At 45.3% G+C, this 20,504-nt stretch overlaps 1 protein-coding gene across 1 annotated transcript in view; it reads left to right on the top strand.

The window, feature by feature from the left end:
• Positions 1-20,504, top strand: part of TMEM178B (transmembrane protein 178B) — a 394,222-nt gene that overhangs the window by 350,912 nt on the left and 22,806 nt on the right. Inside the window, exon 3 of the mRNA XM_008051101.2 lies at positions 6,128-6,265. Coding sequence (XP_008049292.1) covers positions 6,128-6,265 — 138 coding nt within the window. The remainder of the gene's footprint in view (positions 1-6,127; positions 6,266-20,504) is intronic.

Raw genomic sequence — 20,504 nt, 5'->3', positions numbered from 1 at the left:
GATACAACCTAACCCCAGTAAGAATGGCCATCATTAATAAACAACAACAGATGCTGGTGAGGATGTGGAGAAAAAGGAATGCTCCTACACTGCTGGTGGGAATGCAGACTAGTACAACCTCTTTGGAAGGCAGTGTGGTGATTTCTGAAAGAATTAGAAATTGACCTTCCATATGACCCAGCAATTTCCCTCTTGGGAATATGCCCGAAGGAACTCAAATTATTCTACAAAAAAGATACCTGCACACGTTATGTTTGTTGCAGTTCTATTCACAGTAGCAAAAACATGGAACCAACCGGATTGCCCATTGAAGCTGGATTGGATAAAAAAAATGTGGTACATGTACACAATGGAATATTATGCAGCCATAAAGAAGGACAAATATATGGATTTTGCAGCAACTTGGATGGATTTGGAGTCATACTCAGTGATTTATCACAGAAACAGAGAACTGAGTTCCATATGTTCTCACTCATAAGCTGACCTTGAACAATTACAATGCTATAAGAAAGCGATTGGCAGTAGTGGGAAACTGTCGGGGTGGGGGTGAGATTGGCAGGTGAGGGAAACTTCTAGGGGAGGGAGGGGCATACCTCATCAACAAGGGTATCTGCATGATCAATGTTTATATACCTAACCTGAAATATACCCCACATCTTTATAATAAAAATTTTTAAAAAAAGAAAATGTGGTACATATATGTGATAGAGTATTACACAGCCATAAAGAAGAACAAAATCATAGAATCTGCAGCAGATTGGATGGAGTTGAAGACCATCATACTTAGTGATCTTTCACAGAAACAAAGAATTGAATACCAAATGTTCTCATTCATAATTGGGACCTGAACATTAATCACATTAGCGCAAGGGAGGGATTGGCAGTTGGTGGACACTGCCAGGGGAAGGAGGGTAGGAAGCGGAACATAGCATCCCAAAGGGTACCTGGTTCTAAACCAGGGAAAGTAAGGGCCAGTTGGAGGTCCAAACTTCACCTGCATGAAGCCTGCTTATGTAATAATCCTGACTTGTTCCCTACATCTTTATAATAAAAAAAACATAAAAAATGAATAAAAGCAGGTACTAAGGAGTTTCCCAGAAGCTCTGAGTGAATGAGCAAGCCCCAAGACAGGCTCTGTCTTCATTGTAGAGTGGCCGGGGGCCATTTATGGGGCCCTCATGGTGGCAGTGTCTCCAGGGCTTTCCTCTGTGCTGGTCATCCCTGAAAAGTCCTCTCCCAGTCTCCATGCTGGAGGGCAGTAGCTTAATAGCTAGCTTCTGGGAGCCATGTAGATGATAGTTGAGGTCAACAATAAGACTCAACATCCAGTATGTACATGGTCAATCACCCTGTCAGGGTATTGTAGTGAACTCCAGAACAATGCCCTGGCCCTCACCTTTTCTGTCCAGGCTTCACCTGAGTTTGTTGATCCCCATTCCTAAGTACTGTGTTCTATGCCCTCTTCCCATCTTGCCCCTAGGTGTGGAGTGCGAGGGGATCTAGGGAACTAACTCCTTATTAAAATAACTTTCATCAAATCCTTGTTTTGTCTCCCTCCCCTCTACTTAACTACCTGGTGCAAGGGGATCAGCTGGTGCCAGTTCATGAGACTTTTGAGGATTCTCCAAGTTGGTTTTCAGCTTCCCGGATACCAGCAGGAGATATAGCGCTTAGATCCACTTGGTCAATTACACTGTCCATCAGTCCTGTAACTTGCAGTCTTGTTGTTATCACCCTGTATCCTTTCCTATTTCTCCATCTTGGTAGATTTCTGTCTTTAAAAAAATCTCTTTATAGTTCTGGCTTGGTTTGGAAGGAAGAAATGCTAGATATATTTGTTCAATCACCATTTTAACCCACTACATCTTTTTTTTCCCACTACATCTTTAATTACACTATTTTCTCACATGATCAGTAATGCAACTCACTCTCCTTGTAGTTCACTAGTTTTGAGACTGTTTATCAATAAATTACTTAACTTCTTTGGATCTTGTTTTCCTTATCTGTAAAATAGGAATAGTTCTTGTCCTACCTACCTTATAAATTGTAGTTGCAGCTTCTCTGAGTTACTACATAGGTCTGTGGACAAAATAAACAGCTGCTCATGCACAACTCTGGCAAAATAAGTTTTCAGGGTGATGTAGAAATCTTTCCTGGTCAGTGGAAATACACAGGCATGACCTGTGGCTTTCATCCTTGTTTCCAGATCAACAACTTAGCACAACCCTCGGCTTCTGTGGACAAAGTCCTTTGGGAGAAGGCAAAGTGTTAGGGACCTCTAAACCTAATCTGTGTTAGAGGTCAACAGCCCTTTCCCGGCCTAGGACATGGATGACAAGTATCTGTCTCAGAACTTCTGGAAGAGGAATCATCCTTTCCATCTCCCTGCTGTTCTGTCTTTTCCTCTGTTTTCTTCTAAGTAAAACACTTTGCTTGCAATCTCCAACAACTACCACTTTCCCTCTCATTCTGATTTGTTTTTGTTTGCCTGCTCCCTCCTGCCTCTTCCTCATTCCTGGCCAAGGTGGACATGCCTCGTGTAACCCATTATCCACTCAGTCCTCCAGAGAGTACCTTCTCTCCCTTGGGTCTGCAGAGCCTGATCAGCAGCATAGGCCTTCCAATGAGCAAGGTCAGGTGAGAGTCAGGCCAACTGCAGTGAGGGACATCGCTGGTGTGTCCTGTCTGGTGCTGCCAAAGCAGACAATATTTACCCTTACCCTAGAAAGAAACCTCCATGCACCAAAAAGGGACGTGCCCAGAAGAGGAATGTGCTGACCCTGTATACCTCCTGTTTGTTTTTACTAATACATAATATTTGTGTATTTTTATGGAGCACATGTGATATTTTGTTGCATGCATAGAATGTGTAATGATCAAGTCAGGATATTTAGAATATCCACCACCTCGAGTATTTATCATTTGTGTTGGGAACACTTCAAATCGCTCTTCTAGCTTTTTTTGAAATATATAATACGTTGTTGTTAACTACAGTCAACCTATTCTGCTATTGAACATTAGAACTTTCTTCTATCTAGCAGTATGTTTGTAGCCATTAAACAACCTTTCTTCATCCCCACCCCAACTCACACAAACTTCCCAGCCTCTGGTATCTATTATTCTACTATCTCCATGAGATCAAAATTTTTCAGCTCCTACATATGAGTAAGAACATGTGATATTTGTCTTTCTGTGCCTGGCTTATTTCACTTAACATTGGCTGGAAGTTCCATCCATGTTGTTGCACATGACAGGATTTCATTCCTTTTCATGGTCAAATAGTATTCCATTGTGTATATATACCACATTATCTATATTCATTCATTGAAAGACACTTAGCAGAGTATTGCTATAAAAACAGACACAAAGACCAATGGAAAGGAATAGACAGCCCACAAATATATGAACGTGTTTACAGCTACTGTTTTTTACAAAGGCACCAAGAACATACATTGGGGAAAAGATACCTTTTTCAATAAATGGTGCTGGGAAAACTGGATATTCACATGCAGAAGAATGAAACTAGACCTCTGTCTCTTTAATATACACAAATCAACTCAAAATGAATTAAAGACTTAAACTTAAGACCTGAAATTCTACCTTCTGTGTAAGGGGTATAAATCTTTTAAAAGGGAAAACTTCATGTTGAAAAGAAGCAGTCACCTCTTTCCCATCACCTCCCCTTCCTACCACCTCCTTGCCCTTGAAGACAGTAGAGAGTAGAAGTGTCAGTAGCAAAGAGTTTCCCATCTCCCAAATGGACTCATATGTCAAGTGGGAACTTTTCTTCACTGAGGAGGCAGCTCAGGCCCCAGTCACTCAAGAGTCCCTTGTGGTGGTGGAGAAAGCAGGGGCCCTTGTAGAGGGCTGGAGAGAGCATTTGGATGATGGAAGGAGAAGTTGGCACAGGTGGTTCAATAAGAAGTGGCAGAAATCCTCCTTGCCTTCTCTCCCAGTTTCCGGCTGGCTGTGACTGCCCTGCGCAGAAAGCTTTGGCTCACATGCTCTTATTGTGATCAAACAACACTTTCAACAGTTTCATCTGACACATTTGGCAACATGAGCAATCAGAACAGTGCTGCATGATAATCAGGCACCCTTAGCAGTTCCCATAAGTTACTACAGTGGGTATTACTTCTTCCTGGCTGGGACAGGCATCCTGAATCAGCTGGGGGAAGATGAGGGAGGCCTTCGCTTGCCCTCTGACTCTCCAAGGATCTCTGCCTGTGATGAGGGCCCTATCCTGCTTCCTTTGCAGGCTTAGCCAGAGGGAAGGGTCAGCTGTTGTTCGTCTCCTGTCCCTCCCCACTCCCTGGGCCGGGGGGCTGCCAGTGTCTAGTGGTCAATGTCAGGACAAGAAGGATGGGCCAGATCCCTCTACAGAGTGTCAAACCAAGTCTCAAGATCCTTTTATTCACTCTGCCGTGGTTTCCTCTAGATATGACTGGAGTGAGAAAGGAGTGGAGGGCTTGGGACAGGTTCCCCACAGAATCCTGCAGGCTATGTCTTTCTTCAGGGTGAGAAGAAATTGTACAGGCGATAGCTGGTATGCTTGCATGGGGCGTTGATGTGGTTTGCTTTCAGGCACCCTCCCCTCCACTCTCCTGCTCCAGCCCTCCCTTTGAGACAAAGGGATGCCCAAGGGATCCTAGCCGGTGGAGGGAGCACGTATTCTAAAGCAGAGGCTGTACAATTGGCTTTGCTTCTATGTGAAGTCCTATTGGCAGGGCTGGGTCTGTGCAGGCTCAGATGAAGGGAGACCCAAGGGGATGTGGTAGGTGTTGGGGCAGGGTGGAAAAAGTGGGTGGCATGACCAGAGATTGAGAAGACCAAGTTCTAGAGAGGGAGTGTGGGTTGAGGAAAGCATGCTGGGAGCTGAGAGGGACTGAGGCTTGGTGGGCACATGGAGGGAGGATGGAGGAGTGGCTCTGGCTGTCTTCAGGTGGGTGTAGGAGAGCAGGGGTGGGAACTGGGAAGGAAGCTGAGCTGAGCCAGACACTGAGTGGTCAACTGAGCCTTGACAGCAGCTCTGCCTTCTCCTTTCTACTAAAAATACTGCCTTTCTAGTCAACCTTCTTCCTCCAGGAGTCGATGGGTCAGCCAGGTGTGGAGCAGGGAGGGGCTTTGACTCGGGAAGCTGGGCTGACCTGGAGGTGGAGGGACCAAGGCAAGCGTAAGAAAGGGGGAGCCGGGCTCGGTGGCTCAGCCTGTAATCCCGCGCCTTTGGGAGGCTGAGGTGAGTGAATTGCCTGAGCCCGCGGGTTCGAGACCCGCCTGGGCAGGCGAGACCTCATCTCTAACTAAAATCAAAAATTAGCTGGGCGTGGTAGCGCATGCCTGTAATTCCAGCTACTCGGAAGGCTGAGGGGGAGGATCGCCGGAGCCCAGCAGGTCGAGGCTGCGGTGGCCGGGAGCGGCCACTGCACTCCAGTCTGGGCGACAGAGTGAGACTCCAACTCAAAAAAAAAAAAAAAAAAAGAAAGAAAGGGGGCTTGCCCCAGGGTTCAGACAGGGAGCAGGAACAGAACACCAAAACCCCTAAGCTGGCAGCTTCTCCTCATGTACAACCTTTTAGAGAGACCAGTAAAACCCTGGAGAGAAGAGAGGGAGGCCTTGGCAGGAGCAACCTGACTGTCCAGACCCTGCCTAGCTCCAACAGCCCATTTTTCTGGTTCTTACCTGCTTTCAGATCCTGAATGATGCTTTGATTGGGACCCAGAGTCATCCAGGCTTGAGTTCGAGTCCCTGTTCTGCCACTTCCTAGTTGTATGCCTTTTAGCAAGTTGCTGCATTTTGCACATAGTAATAAAGACACCTGTCTCAGAAGGTTGAGATGGATGTGTGGGAAGGCCAGCACTGTGCCTTAGCACAAAGGAGGTGTGGAGAAATGGCCACTATATTGCGATGATTTCTTTCTGTGCTTAGGAACCAAACTGTCATGGCATGTTCTCACACATGAGGACAGAGTCACCATGGGCTCTCTCCTCTGCAAAGCATACTCAGTTGAGTGCTTCTGTCTGAAAGGGACAGGTTGCCCTCTGGCCCCTGCAGGCCCCCACCCTTTCCTGTCCCACCCCAGGGCTGGTCCCAGACTGATGCTGACTGTTGTCTGCCTGCTTCCCCACAGACCTGCGTAGAATGACGGCCGGCTTCATGGGCATGGCGGTGGCCATCATCCTCTTTGGCTGGATCATCGGCGTGCTGGGCTGCTGCTGGGACCGAGGCCTTATGCAGTATGTGGCAGGGCTGCTCTTCCTCATGGGAGGTAAGACTGCAGGCTGGGGTGGGGGGGTGTGGCCAGGTCTTGGTGACCAGAATCCTGGGAGGATGGCTGGAAGGCATGGCCGAGGGGACTGTGACTTAACAAGGCTCTTCTCATTCACCTGTCCACTGATTCGCAAACACTTCTCTTAGCTACTGCCGTTGTGCCAGCTGTTGGGGATGCAAAGGAAAATAAGACTTGGTCCTCTTCCCCTCAGGGGATCTGACTTATGGAAATGGTTATGAAACTTGTGGTTACACAGATGGAGATGTCAGACCTGGAGAAAGCATGAGCCCAGAATGTGCTCGGATATTTTATACATGAGGGCCCTGGGCTTTGGGGTGGGAAGCAGGAGGGAGGTGCTCTCTGGGCAGTTTTTCTTCAAAGCCTGTCTTCACTCTTGACTTATAGGTGCTAAAGCTTCACCTCTTTCAAAGAAGGCAATGATGAGACGTGGCTAAACCCTCTCTTCTGTCTCTACTACTTCTCTTCTGTCTCTACTCTACTACCATACTGTCATGGATGGCCATGAGACCAACCCAGTGTCCTTATACAGGGATGGCATGTAAGGAGAACTGCATGGCTATGTGGGAATAGGTTCTAGTCAATGGGAAGTGAGTTAATCTATAATTCTTTTGGCTATTATTTTCCCTTGAGAGCTAACGTGCTTTTTGGTCTCCCGCTTTGAATCTCAGTCCAAAACTAATATTGATCGTTGGGTTAAGTCCATCAAAGTCTATTCCTCAGATCAAAGTGAATGGATGGATTTTGTGGGGCTCATAGAAGGAGAACTGAGCTTAGACAGAGGGAGTTAGAAATGTTTATGGAAAGAAAGAAAAGTGAGTCCTACTCATGGAAATGATGTCAGGCTTTAGGTACCCCTTGCAAACGCCCAATGCAGGTCCATTTTTGAACCCACCAGGCTCTGGGGTTCTGAACAGAAGCTGGAGATGGAGGAGTGGACCAAGCTGGCTTTTTATCTATAGGTCAGGCTGGGAAAAGGGACTTTTTGCTCTAGGTATTCAGAGAGATCTCTAGGGGCCAGTGAACTATGTGTTGGGGTGGAGGAGAGACTTGGAGAATTCTTCTTGGGACCTTAAGTGCATTATGCTCTTGAAGCACAGCCAGTCTGTGCCAAAGACAAGCTGGGGTTATCCAAGGAGCTTTCACCCAGGCTATCAAACTTTCTGCCATCAGAGAGTCAAGATGTCCCATGCCAGTGCTGCCTCTTCTGTGAGTCCCACACCTGCAGTTATGGCAGAGACTGGGGGAGGGGGGAGACATAGTGACTCTTTCTAGTGGTTCCCACATACTTCTGGTCTCTTGCAGAGTCAGAGGCTATAAAAACTGCCACATTTACTTTCTCTATGCCTTAACGTCCCCTTCAAGTGAGATAAGGAGTCAAACAGGCTCGATGACTTCCACATAATATTTTAGCAATGGAACATTTTTGATTTCCCCTTTGCAATCCAAATGTCATGTGGACCCCCAAAATGTAAAAAGATAAAAGTGCAGCAGCTCTGTTTGTAGTGAGTGTTCTCTCTAAGACTCTTTTGGGTGTACAAATACCGGCTCTGGTAAAACAAGGCTTTCCTAAGGCTCTAGAGAGGTCTCCCAGGAATCAGAGGAAAGCTGAGCAAACAGGCCCAGGGCAGAGCAGGAATCTGGGGAGCCCTGGGGGCAGACTCCCTTTCATCTCCACCTCTTTCATAGTGTTTGTGGATCCTACACAGTTTTCTGTTCTCTCCTCTTCAGGCTGGACACAAGGCTCAGATCCTGCTCAGGTGCTGAGTCTTGGGACCTTTCAACTCATGGACAACTTCCCTCTGGGCTGCTTAAGTCAGCTACAAAGAAAGAGAGAGATAATGTGGTTGGCCAGTTTATCTTTTCCAACCAGGACACACACCTGTATCAGACAGTAAGGGGCCAGAATTGAGTGACAGTGTTGCCCAATGGCTATGACTGCAGTGGGGTCATTGGGATACTTCCCAGGTACATCCCTCTCACCTAAGACTTTGGTGGGCACCCTCCCAGGATGAGGTGTGGGGCAGACTGCTGAGGCATCTCCCAGGAATCTAGGGCTCTGGGGAAGACATCCTAAAAGCCCCTGGGCTTGATTAGGAATCTTTGCCCAGTAGTGGTTCTCAACCACTGCACATTTTATTTTAATTTTTTTAAGTGTTGGGGGATTTCTCACTCTGTCACCCAGGCTGGAGTGCAGTGTCATGATCACAATAATCATGGCTCACAATAATCAGTCTTGACCTTCTGGGCTCAGGTGATCCTTCCACCTCAGCCTCCCAAGTAGCTGGCACAACATGCACAAACCACCACACCCAGCTAATTTTTTGAGTTTTTTATATAGACAAGGTTTTGCTATGTTGCCCTGGCCCTGGGCTCAATCAATCCACCTGCTTTTCCTCCCAAAGTGTTGGGATTACAGGTGAAAACCACCACACCTGACCAATCACTGCACATTTAAACACCTGGAGAGCTCTTAAAAACAAATACACATGTGGAGACCCCACCCTGGACTAATCCAAGCAGAACTTCTGAAGATGATTTTTTTTTAAAATTGACATATTTTCTTTCTTTCTTTCTTTTGAGTTGGAGTCTCACTCTATCGGCCAGGCTGGAGAGCAGTGGCACACTCATGGCCACCCCAGCTTTGACCTGCTGGACTCTGACAATGTGAAGGTGATCTTAATGTGTAATTGGAATTAAGAACTAGCAGAATACATGAACTTTAGAGTTCTTTCCCAGTCTAGTATTTCATGGTACTAGGGATGAATGTATTGGCCAAGATCTCTCATGATTTCTTTTCCTCTGCCTTCTTAGGACTGTTTCTCCAAACCTTATACAGCAAGAGTGAGGGCAGGGCTGTAACGGGGTCTCAGTTATTACCACCCAAGTGCTCATTACTGAGGGACTCAGATAAATCTGCTTTTCTAGAACAGGTAGTTTATTTATTGAATGACAAAAGCATACTTTATGATAAAGGGTTAGTATCAAGGAGATCTTCAGGGATGCTGCTGTTCTTAGTGCTGTCTCTTGCTGACTGGGGCTCTATCTTGGTTGGAGCAACACCACCCCATCCACAGATTATGTAGCCTCATCCTCCCTGTCACTTGAGTCCCTAGGTAAAGCTGAGTCCTCCTGAAAGAGGCTGAGGAGGGAAGTGCTGTCCATACACATTGTGGGTACTATAGGGCCAGATGCCAATGGAGAGGCTGGAGAACAAAACCACTAAGTGCTGATCCCTTGAATGGTGGTCTTTTGGGGGAAGATGACACTTTAAGGCATGGGAGGTAGTCTCTTCTCAAGTTAGAGTCCTTTCCAACTAGGCTAGACACTGCCATAGGAGTCCAGAAGCCCAGGGCAGCTGCTATCTGCTGACTGTGAAGTTGGTTTAGTTAGAAACTAGGAAGGGTGCGAATTCAGGAACACTGAGTCTGAAAAGCTGCATTTCTCCTATCCCTGCTCAGCAAAGAGAGCAAAACTGGGAGCTTGGGGTATTAACCCAGAAATGAGCCCTTGACCTGTAGATCCCTGTATGTCAAAGACACATGTCAACACCATCCCTTCTCTGAGACCAACAAATCCCTACCCTGTGGGAGCTCATCTCTGGGGCTTGATCTTTTGAAGAATGAGGAGAGTAAGCCTCTTGTGACAGATACTTCATGGCCATAGCAGAACAACCAGTCACTCAGATTACAGAGATTTACCATCAAGTAGGAGAAAAAGGCCCCATGGCCTTAGTTTCCACCCAGGTTGAGGTTGCAGGCATCTGTAACTGAGCACAGACAGGTGCCCACTGGTTATATGGGACGAACAGCAGTAGCATCCTGAGGTGGTCAGGCATGGGTGTAGTGAGCAGCAAGAGGCAGCAAGAATGGAAAAGACAAATGTGGAGGCAAGAATAAGGAGATGGAATTGCAGGTGACATCAGAGGAAACTGTCAGGACCAAAACGTAAGTGGAAGAGTTCTATTCCCAATCTCATCCCTGCTCCCATATGAAGGAAGATGACCTGCACAGGGCACTTTCCTGTTCCAGATTTAACTATATCCGGGTCAAAGTGATGACACCCGGCACCCTGTGAAAGGACTGGCGACGGATTGTTAAATGAATGCTCGGGTGATTAATTAAGTAGGGCTGCTTTGTTGGGCCAGGAGGCCGGGGGTGGCAGGTAGGATCTAGTTTCCCCTTTGGCAAGGCCCCCGGGAGAATCTCTCCCAGACTGGTACAACACCATTTGGGTGCCAGCTACTGTCTTGATGAATCATCAGTGATGCTCGCTCGGAAGCTTGGGAACAGGATGCCGCAGGGGAATGACTGCTTGGCGAGGGAACATGTGACTGCTATGACTGCACATGGTTCCCTTGCTGAATGCACTTCTACACTGCATATCTCCAAAATGAGTGTAATCATCAATCCATGCCCCACTCCAAGAAGACCCCTTTCACACATCCTCCCACACTCTCCAGAAGACATCCATCACTTCTGCTCCCATTCAGCCTAAGGCTCTGGGGTCTTTTGCTGATGCTGGAGCCTCCTTTCCAGACTTCCTGTCTATTCCAGCTACTCAGGAGTCAGGCCTTCACAGTGCACTTAGCATAATCTTTTTTAAAAACCTGTAAATCAAATATGCCACTCATTCACTGTCAACAGTCCAGTGGCTTCAGCCGAACTTAAAATCCAAACCCTCATTCTTCTTCAGAAGCCCTGTGTCATCTGGCTCAACTTCCTCTCTCATCCCCTTTCTTGTTTCTTTCCCTACATTCACTTCACTTGCATCATGCTGGCTGCCTTTCTATCCTGGAACACATGGAGTTGTACTGCTAGGCTCTGGAGTGGGCTGATTCCTTGTCCATAGTGCTCTCTGGATGTCTCCTTCCTTGAATTCAGATCACAACCCCTCAGGGAAGACTTCCATGACCACTCAATTTAATGAAGCCACCCAGGAACGCTCTACATCTTAATTTAATTTTCTGCCGCACACTCTACTTTCTGACATTTGTTTTTGGTTGATTTCTTAGCAGCCTAAAAAGTAAACATTTATTATTTTACAGATTGTAAAGATTTGAATTCCGGGCACAGCATAACTGGGTTCTTTGTGGAAGGGCTCAGAAAACTGTGATCAAGGTGTCAGCTGGGGCCGGGCTCTCATCTGAGACTTGAGGTCTCTTCCACAATCATGATTTCATTGGCAGAATTTATTTCCATGCAGCTGTAGAACTCAGGGAAGCTTGCTTATTCAAGGCCAGCGAGAGAGAAACTCTTTGACTTCTTCCACCTCTAGTCTTTCTCTCTAGTCTCTCTCTCTCTCTCTCTCTCTCTCTCTGCCTGTCTCTCTCTCTCTCAGACCTTAATTTTTAGAACAGTTTTAGATTTACAGAGAAATCGAGCAGAGTACAGAGGAGTTCCTATATTGCTCTCTGCCTCTGGACACAGGTTTCCCTATTACTAACATGTTGCATTAATATGGTATATTTGTTATAATCAATGAATAAATATTAGTATGTTATTGTTAGCTAAAGTCATGATTTCCTCATATTCTCTTAGTTTTTGCCTGATTTTTTTTTATGTTCTAGACTCCTATCCAGGACACCACAACCACACTTAATTCTCTAGTCTGCTGTAGCAGTTCCTTGGTCTTTCCATGTTTTCGATTACCTTGGCAGTTTTAAAGAGTACTGGTGGGGCACAGTGTAGGATGCCCCACTATGGGAACTTGTGTGATATTTTTCTCACGATTAATCTGAGTTAGGAGTTTTCAGAGGGAGGATCACAGAGGTCAAGTGGCATTTTATCATATCATTTAAACATGATTTATGACTTGATATTGCCCTGATCATGTGTTTGCCATGTTTCTCTACTGTAAAATCATTCTTTTTTCCCCAATTCACACTGTACTCTTGGGAAGGAAGTCACTGTGTGCAGCCCACATTTGAGGAAGAGGGAATTGAGATGGAGTACGAGGAGGGACACACTCCTTTGGGATGCACTATCTACATAAATGATTTGAAGTTCCTCCACATGGGAGATTTGTCTCTTCTCCCCGTTTATTAATTTATTCAGTCATTTATTTATATCAGTTATTTGCACTTTGGGTTATACTCCAATACTACATTTCTAGTTGCTTCACTTGTTCCAGCTTTGGCCATTGGGAGATATTTCCATTGTTCCAGCTTTGGCCATTGGGAGATATTTCCATTGACTTGTGTTCCCCTTTGACAGACCTCCATCATTGTGGGTTTGGGTTTTGATTATTTATTTATTTATTTTTTGCTTGTTTGTTTTTGACACTACAAGGTGCTCCAGGCTCATCTTATACATTTCCTACCCCAGTCTTAGAATCAGCCATTTCTCCAAGGAACTGTTTCCTTTTATTGGAGAAAGGTATCAGAAACCAAAATCTGGGTACCTGGTACTGAAATATTTGTAACATTCTGTATGTGTTCATTGTCTCTCTCCCTGAACTTCGATGTAAGCTTCATGAGTGCAAGAACCCTGTCCTCTTTGTGAAGGGCAAAGGGATCTCTATTGTTGGGAACAGTATCTGTGCTCTTAATGAATGTTTGCAGAACAGATGCTTTGGAAAAGTGAATTATGTGCAAAAAACAGAAAGTATTTGTTTTGTCTCAGTAAAACAGCAATTCTTCAAGGAAGTACCCTATCTTATCTTCTGTTTCTATTCTAATCATCTCCTCTTCCATGGGATTCCTTATCCTCTTTTTATCTTCATTTGAACAGTCCTAGGGCCTATCTATTTCTGTAATAAAATGTGTCCCTTTTGGGGGGGGATAGAATATGAATTACACATGAATTCATGGAGAGCTCTCTGTCTTTAACTTGGACTCACAGACTATTAGAAATGGAAAGGACTTCAGCCATTTCCCGCTCCTGTGTCTCTCTGTAAGGGTAGTTATGTCGAGTTGTCCCAGGCCACCTACTAGGGTATGGTGGCCTAGAGCCAGAGCCCGACCTGGGACCTAGCCTGCGTCCTTGCAGCCTACCCTGCTGCTTTGTCTTCAGCACCCCACATTGAAGATCCCTGGCCCCGTGCCCCCTTCCCGTTCCCACACCAGCATGACTCTGGTTTGGGGCTTCCAAGCAGACACCAGTGTGCTCAGAATCTCTCTCCATTCCCCTTGTGTCCTTCACTGTGCCCCCTCTTTCATTCTCCTCCCTTCCAAAGCACAAAGGGGCATATGGGAGAGATTGCAGCCAGAACCAAGGGCAGGGTGGTAATGAGAAAAGGAAATCATTAAAGTTCCTTTTCCTACCACCTGTGATCAGTGTGACCTTTCATACCTTCCTAGTCAGTCAAGGGGAACCAAGAGAATGCCCTAAAGAAGCGCAAGCTATTATGTTTGAATGATTGCAGTGATTTGCAAACCAATGAATCCAAATGTCTGGCATCTGCCCTCACCGCTCCAAGCTCACCAGAGAGGAGCTCAGCTGTGCAATGAACCCCCAGACACTCACATAACACCCCTCTTTGATAGACAGAGACCTTGTTAGAGGCCAGCAATTTTGAAACCTACAAGTCTAAATGGGAAAGTCCAAGGCAATGGGTGTCTTGCCTGCAGGACTGTTTCCTTTAGGCAGCAAATTGATTTTAGGGATCCTGTGGAACAGCATTCTGGTCTCCCTATCAGCCTTCCCTTTCTAACCTCTCCCCACTGTGTTTCCTAGCTCCAGCCCTATTTAGGAACTTGGATAGGACTGTGTTTCCCTAAGTTCAAGAGGCATTACATCTTGAACTTCATGACTTATAGGTCAAGAGGGGAGCCGTGAACAAAGGATTATGCAAGTTAGGTATTTGGGGGAGGGAGAATATATTCAGTAGGCCAATGACTTACCATGATGCAAAGCTTATAATACACCCTTGATAAATGGTAGCTTTACTGCTGTATGTATGTCCTAAGTGAAGTTCAGTCTAACAGGCAGAGAAGTGTCCATAATCTATCATCACCAGTTAAGGGCAACTCTGCCATGAAACCCATCCACTTTGCTAATCTGCTATTATAGTTTTATGTGAGATTTCACTAGAATATCACAACTCATCTCTTGACATGCTGCTGTCCTACAATCTTTATTTCAGCATTCTGAGCAGAGATTCACAAATTGCTTCATACCCTGGACCATGTCTGGCTCCTTGGAAAGTGCATATTTTGATATTTATTAGCACTTGATTATTACAATCAAAACAAATCTTGGAGGGAGAAATCATGTCACTAAAAGACATTTGAGGGGAAGATACACATTGTCAGGAAGATTAGGAAATAACATCCAGGCTTACCTAATGTAGAACCAGTGGCCAGGATCGATCCTCTGAACCAGCTATGTAATTTGTGGGGCCCAGTGCAAAGTGAAAAACCTAAGACCCTTTGTTCAAACTTTATTAAGTGTTTCAAGATGGCGATGTCAAAGCATTAAAGCAAGCAGGCAGCTGGACAGGCTATACACCCATGAAGGCGATTCTGCCTCTAGCATTGTCTGCCTCTAGCTTTTGCTGCAGGGGCTCCCGATATCCTGAGAAATGAGTTCTATTGTCTATTGCTTGTAGATGCCCTTCTCCCTAACTCAGGCCCAGACCAGTCTACTGTGCTTACGATCACCCCTTTCCTGGGATGCCTGAATAATCACACGAAACATCTATGCCCCTTACCTTAGGTCAAAAGCTGATTTCCTAAATGTTGGGAACACAACCTGTTAATAAGACAAAGCTGAGTTGACTGGTCACTGTGGTAAGAGAGAATATCACCTCACAAAACTCTGGTGGGTCTCAGAGGGAGGAAGCAATATCAGAATGTATTGAGAATTGGAAATTTGGTTTAAAGGTGTTATTTTCTTTTCTTTTTTTGAGTTGGAGTCTCACTCTGTCGCCCAGGCTGGAGTGCAGTGGTATGCTTATGGCCACCCTACTGTCGAGCTGCTGGGCTCTGGCAATCCTTCTGTCTCAGCCTTCCAAGTAGCCGGAACTACAAGCGCGCACTAATTTTTCTCACCAAGTTGCCTGAGCTGATCTCAAACCCCTGGGCTCAGGCACTCCACTCACCTCGGCCTCCCAAAGTGCTGGGATTACAGGCTGAGCCACCAAGTCAGGCCTAAAGCTGTTATTTCAATGTGGGTATTTGATTGAGTCTAAGAAAGAATAATGATAGTATCCAGGATTGTTGGTTGGCAAGGTGAGGATTTTGAGGCCAGGGCGTCACAGAATCTTAGGGTAAACACTGTCAGTTGGTGCTTTCAATGGAAGAGTTGATGAGTCTTTTGGGAAGTTCCTATAATGAGCAATCAAACTGTTTACTTGTGCAGGACAGTCTCATATGTGTAAAGGACACAGTGGAATAGCGAAACCATGTTACTCTAGACATCAAGGCCTGGTTCGGTCCTCAGTGTCCAGGCTGAGGGTGGGGTGGGTGATTTTGGTTCTCAGAATGAGTGATTTCTCTCCAGCCTGGTGTCTTCCTGGCTACCCCTCCCTCCACCACCACAGATGCCCTGTACATATCCAAATTATTGAGGGAATATAGTCCTGACTAAGCCTGAGACTCTGACACCCTTAGGTCTCCTTCTCTCAACATTAAAAAGACTCTGTCTTCCCCATAGAAATCACTTCACCACTGCACTGAGTTGGGGGTCCCTTGCATCCATATAACTGTGTCAAGCAAGGTGGGGTGGGGGGAGGCAGAAAGAGAGAGGGAGAACAGGGGAGTCAAAGACCATTTCTGCTACTGGAGTGGTTGTTGAGAAAGAACAGTAGAAACAGAGAGACCCAGAACGTGGTGGTTACTCCACAGTGCTCAATTGCCATGGAAACTTGGGTAATTTCTGTAGCAACTTCAAAAGTCTCCCGCCCTGTGGCTCTTCTAGGATGTTCTTACAGAGGTTTGTATGCTTCAGAGACAGAGAACTTGTCAGGCAAGCTTCTGGCCCATGAAACAAGTCATCAATCAAAGAAAAATGCTGGTTTCTGAAGTAAATGGAGAGACCCCTCCTACTAGGCTTAAAAGCTGTTCCCTGGAAACAATTAAGAAGACGAAGCAGAAATAAGAGAGGAAGAATTTTCTCTCTCCTGTCCCCTGGGGGTCGTGACTAAAGGAAGGGTTTGAGAATAGAGGGGTTAAGGGCAAGTGAGAAGTGGCCCAAAACAGCCAGAACCAAGGATGCAGGAAGGGGGGCTCTCTGCCCTCTGACGCACCTTGTCACCACCACTCCTTGGATGGCTGAGATACATGATAGTTACCAGGGCTTGGAGATTGGGATTGAAGCTGAAGTACCAGCCACCTGGGCAAACCAGCCCAGATTAGACATGGAGCTCCTGAGATAGGCTGAGAGCACATCTTCTGCCAGCAAGTTAAGACACCTGGCTTCCTCTGGGTACCAGAGACTCAGAGAGCCCAGGTCAGAGGACCAGGAAGCAGGGCCTTGGCAGTGCATGCTGTGTGTAGCCAGTCTCACCCTTGGCCCAGGGCAGCACCTCAGCACTTCACTGAAGATGAAGCTGGATGGAGATGGTTCAGCCTGAGTGTTCAGCTGTCCATCTTGCACAAGGGTCTTGAAGGCCTCGGGGAGAGGGACTTAGGGGAGGCCTCAAAGCATTTTACTAGAGAGGGTTTATGAACATGGCCCCTGGGCAGAAAATAAATTCTACTGTAGTAGATGTACCTGTTTATCCTAATGGAATCTGGGCTGCTAGGTTGGATAACTAATGGTTTGTATTTTATATTTTATGGCTAAAATAATTGGAGAATGACAGCTTGCACACAGTCACTGTACCTCCCCGACATTCTAGATTTCAAACACACTTTCCTATGATCAGATCATGTCTCCTACCTTGTGTCTTGATTTGGGGTTTAGAAAATACATTCACCCCATCTATAGATACTATCAAAGAGTCAAGGGTGTCCCAGATGTGGGTGTGAAAAGGGCAAGTTCATCCTGGTTTTAGTGATGATTTGAGCCTGCCCAATGTTTATTTAATAGACAACCAGTTAAGTAACTACCAAGTCCTGGGTGCGGTGGAAGATAAAGTAAAACAAAACCCATTCCTGCTTCGGAGTTGCTCACAATCTTAGAAAAGAATCAGAGACCTAGATCAATTAGTGTGATAAACTAGCTGTTTTATTTTTCCTGACATCTTTATGCAGAATATTAAAAACAAAAGAATTCTGTGTCTTTTTAGCAGAAAAGAGGATTTCGTCAATTTACCCATCCACCATTCTACGGAAAGGAAGGTGCTGGTCACCCAAAAAGGTTGGAAAGAAGGTCATTTATGATTTGGGTAACATTTTTCAATTCACAGATCTTTAAAGGAAGGATAAGGTCTCTTTTGACCTTCAAACCCCTTTTGGAGGCAGGTGGAAGAGGCAGAGAGGAAAGAGGATGAACAGAGAGACCCCTTGCACCAGGTCAATAGTGTCACTGTTCCAACATTGTTTTCTGTTATCTCCCCAGTGCCCCCAAGGTCAACATTACCACCCTAATTTTTGTAGATCTTGGACTAGACCCAGAGAGCCATAACAAGCTTAGAGTCATGCAGTTAAGCAAATGGAAGAGCCTTAATCTGAGTTCTGCACCTCCATCCTTCTTCTGTGTTTCCAGGACACATGGGAGAAAAGTAAAGGGGAAAGGAGAAACAACTGGAGTGAGGAGACAGGCCTAATGACTTACCCAGCAAGAGGACACATGTTCATTCATTCATAGCCATGGGCCAGAGGGGTCTTTCTCTGTTCCCACTACCAAAGAATAGTCCATGATTGCGTGGGGTGGGCAGGAGGAAGAGGGATAAAAAAGGTAAAAAGGAAGTCACTTCTACCACCACAGTGTTAATAACAACCCCAAGCCCAAATAGAATGAAGACCATCTGGAATGAATCAAAGTTCTGCAACCTTGGTCATATTGATCCTTTATATACCTGTTTTACCACCTGTAAAATCCTACCTGCCTTGTAGGGTTGTTGTGAGAATTAAATGACGTGATTTGTAAAATGCTTAGAACCATACCAGCCTAATGCCTGTACTAATGAGCACTGAGTACATTTTTAATAATGTGTTCAGATTAGCCCTGACTCCTTCTCTGCAGTTCCTAGCACTTGCTTAGAGCGCGTAAGTAACTTGGCCAAGGTCACATAGTTCCCAGAGCTAGGATTCAAACTCAAATCTATTTGATGCTGAAGCCTAGGTATTTAATTATCATGTGGCACTATCTCCCAAATAATAATTAGCTTCTTGACATATTTATGATACTTAAACATCTCATGACCCGATAGGGTAAGAGATGACCCCACACAGACATCTCATCACGGTATGGGGGTGTTCTTGGGGTGGCAGAAAGGAAGAGGCTGGAATATTTCTTAGAGAACAGGGAAAATAAGTCTCTTCAGCTAAACATGTGAACATTTTCATATGTTTTGAGACAAAAAGCTAAGCTCGGGTTCATGAGGCAAAAAGAATAATCCTTACTTATTACTTCTCGAGCTCTACCACCAACCTGTTTCACCTCTTGAAGTCTGGTCTCTGCTCCCACCATGTCTCAAAAGCTACTTTCTTTGAGACGTGCTTACTCCTGGCTGCTCACCTGTCCTTGAACCTCCTCCTTCTGACCTCGCTAGGGCTTACTTGCTTCCACCTCTCCTGAAACTCTCATCTCTTGTCTCCCATGACCGCACACTCACTATTTTTCCTTTTCCCTCTGCTTCTTCTGTTTTCCTTGCCCTTCTCTGCACCTGTAAATGTACATTTGCAATTCTCTTTTCTTCTTCTTCCCTATAAACATGTCTTCTTGTCAACAACACCCGCCCTCACAGGGATAATTATCTCTCCACAGATTCATCTGGAACATGCGTATAAAACAGTCTTTTCTGAGCTCCAGCCTCATGTTTTTAATTTAATCTCCACTCTTCTGGAACCTCAAATATGCCTTGAACTGGATTGTCCTTTCTCTACATATGTTGTGCATGTGCTCTGCACCTGACTTGAATACATGTAGACATCCAATAGATGTCAGCTTCTATCCTTTACTCCCCCAGTGAACGAGCTTATTTTCCTCACCTTCTTGCAGATCAGTCTGTAACCTGAGTCATTTTTCACGTTTCCATGATCACCCTCACCTTTCCAATGATCACCCTCACCTTTCCAATGATCATCAACAAGTGCCAGTACTTCCTTTGCAATATTCTTTGCAGCCCATCCATTCATTTTCATGCTCGAAGCACCATGTGGGCCCTTATGACTATTGCAGGAGTTTGGGAGCCATTTAGCTCTTGGTGGAAATCTCTGTCTTACCACTTAGTTGCCAACCTCTGAGTCTGCATTTTCTCCTCTGTAAAATTGATACAGTGCTGCCTACCCTGTGGGGTTGTAGTGTGGATGAAATGAGTTAATATTATAGGAAAAGCATCTAGCAGGGATTAGGCAATCCATAAACGTTCATTTCCCTACTTTCCACTAAATTCATCCTTTACAACTTAGTGTTTTTCATAAAATAATTATGACTGTGTCACTTCTCTGATGAAAAAATATTTTGTGGCTCCCTGTTGTTTATAGATTAAAGGCCATTGTCCCCAACCTGGCGTTTAATGGCAGCCACAGTCTTAGCTCATGTGCTTTCAGCCATAGGCCCTGGGCTCTACTCACACAGGCCACTCACCTCTGTCTGTCTCTGTGATACCCTTCTCTGCCTATTGAAGCCCAAAGCTTTCCTCAAGACTCAGCTTATAGTTAGCATCTTTCAGAAACCTTTTTGAATCATGTTAACTAAAACTAGACTCTTCCTCAGAACTTAGGCATTACTCTGAACCATTTTGATGGTCCTTACCTCCTTGTGAGTGTCTTTAATAGCAAATATCCAGTTATTTCCTCTTTCTTCTCTGGGTAAACGCCTCCAGGATGCCCCTTCATTGTGAGCTACTCTGGTTGTTATTTTGCTCTTCTTTATTTTAAAGTTTCTGATAACTTTGGCTTACTGTGCTTGGATCCTTTCTGCTAAAGTGACAGAAATTAAAGTAAGTGCCTTCTTACTTCAACAGTGTTTCAAATATTTATAGGCAACCCTATCACACTTCTTAATTATCTGCTTTACAAACTAAGTTCAACTCAGTAAACAATGACTGGGCACCTTCTGTGTGCTAGGCATTGTACTAGCACCAAGGACACACATATAAAAACATGCATTGTCCCTGTCCTTAAGAGCCACCAAGGGACATAGTAGAGGCATATAAGTGCTCAGAT

Source organism: Carlito syrichta, unplaced genomic scaffold (genome assembly GCF_000164805.1).
Source record: "Carlito syrichta isolate Samal-C Ts95f unplaced genomic scaffold, Tarsius_syrichta-2.0.1 Scaffold163527, whole genome shotgun sequence".
NCBI classification, from domain to species: Eukaryota; Metazoa; Chordata; class Mammalia; order Primates; family Tarsiidae; genus Carlito; species Carlito syrichta.
The sequence above is the reverse complement of the archived record's forward strand: the minus strand, read 5'-3'. Positions and strand labels throughout refer to the sequence as shown.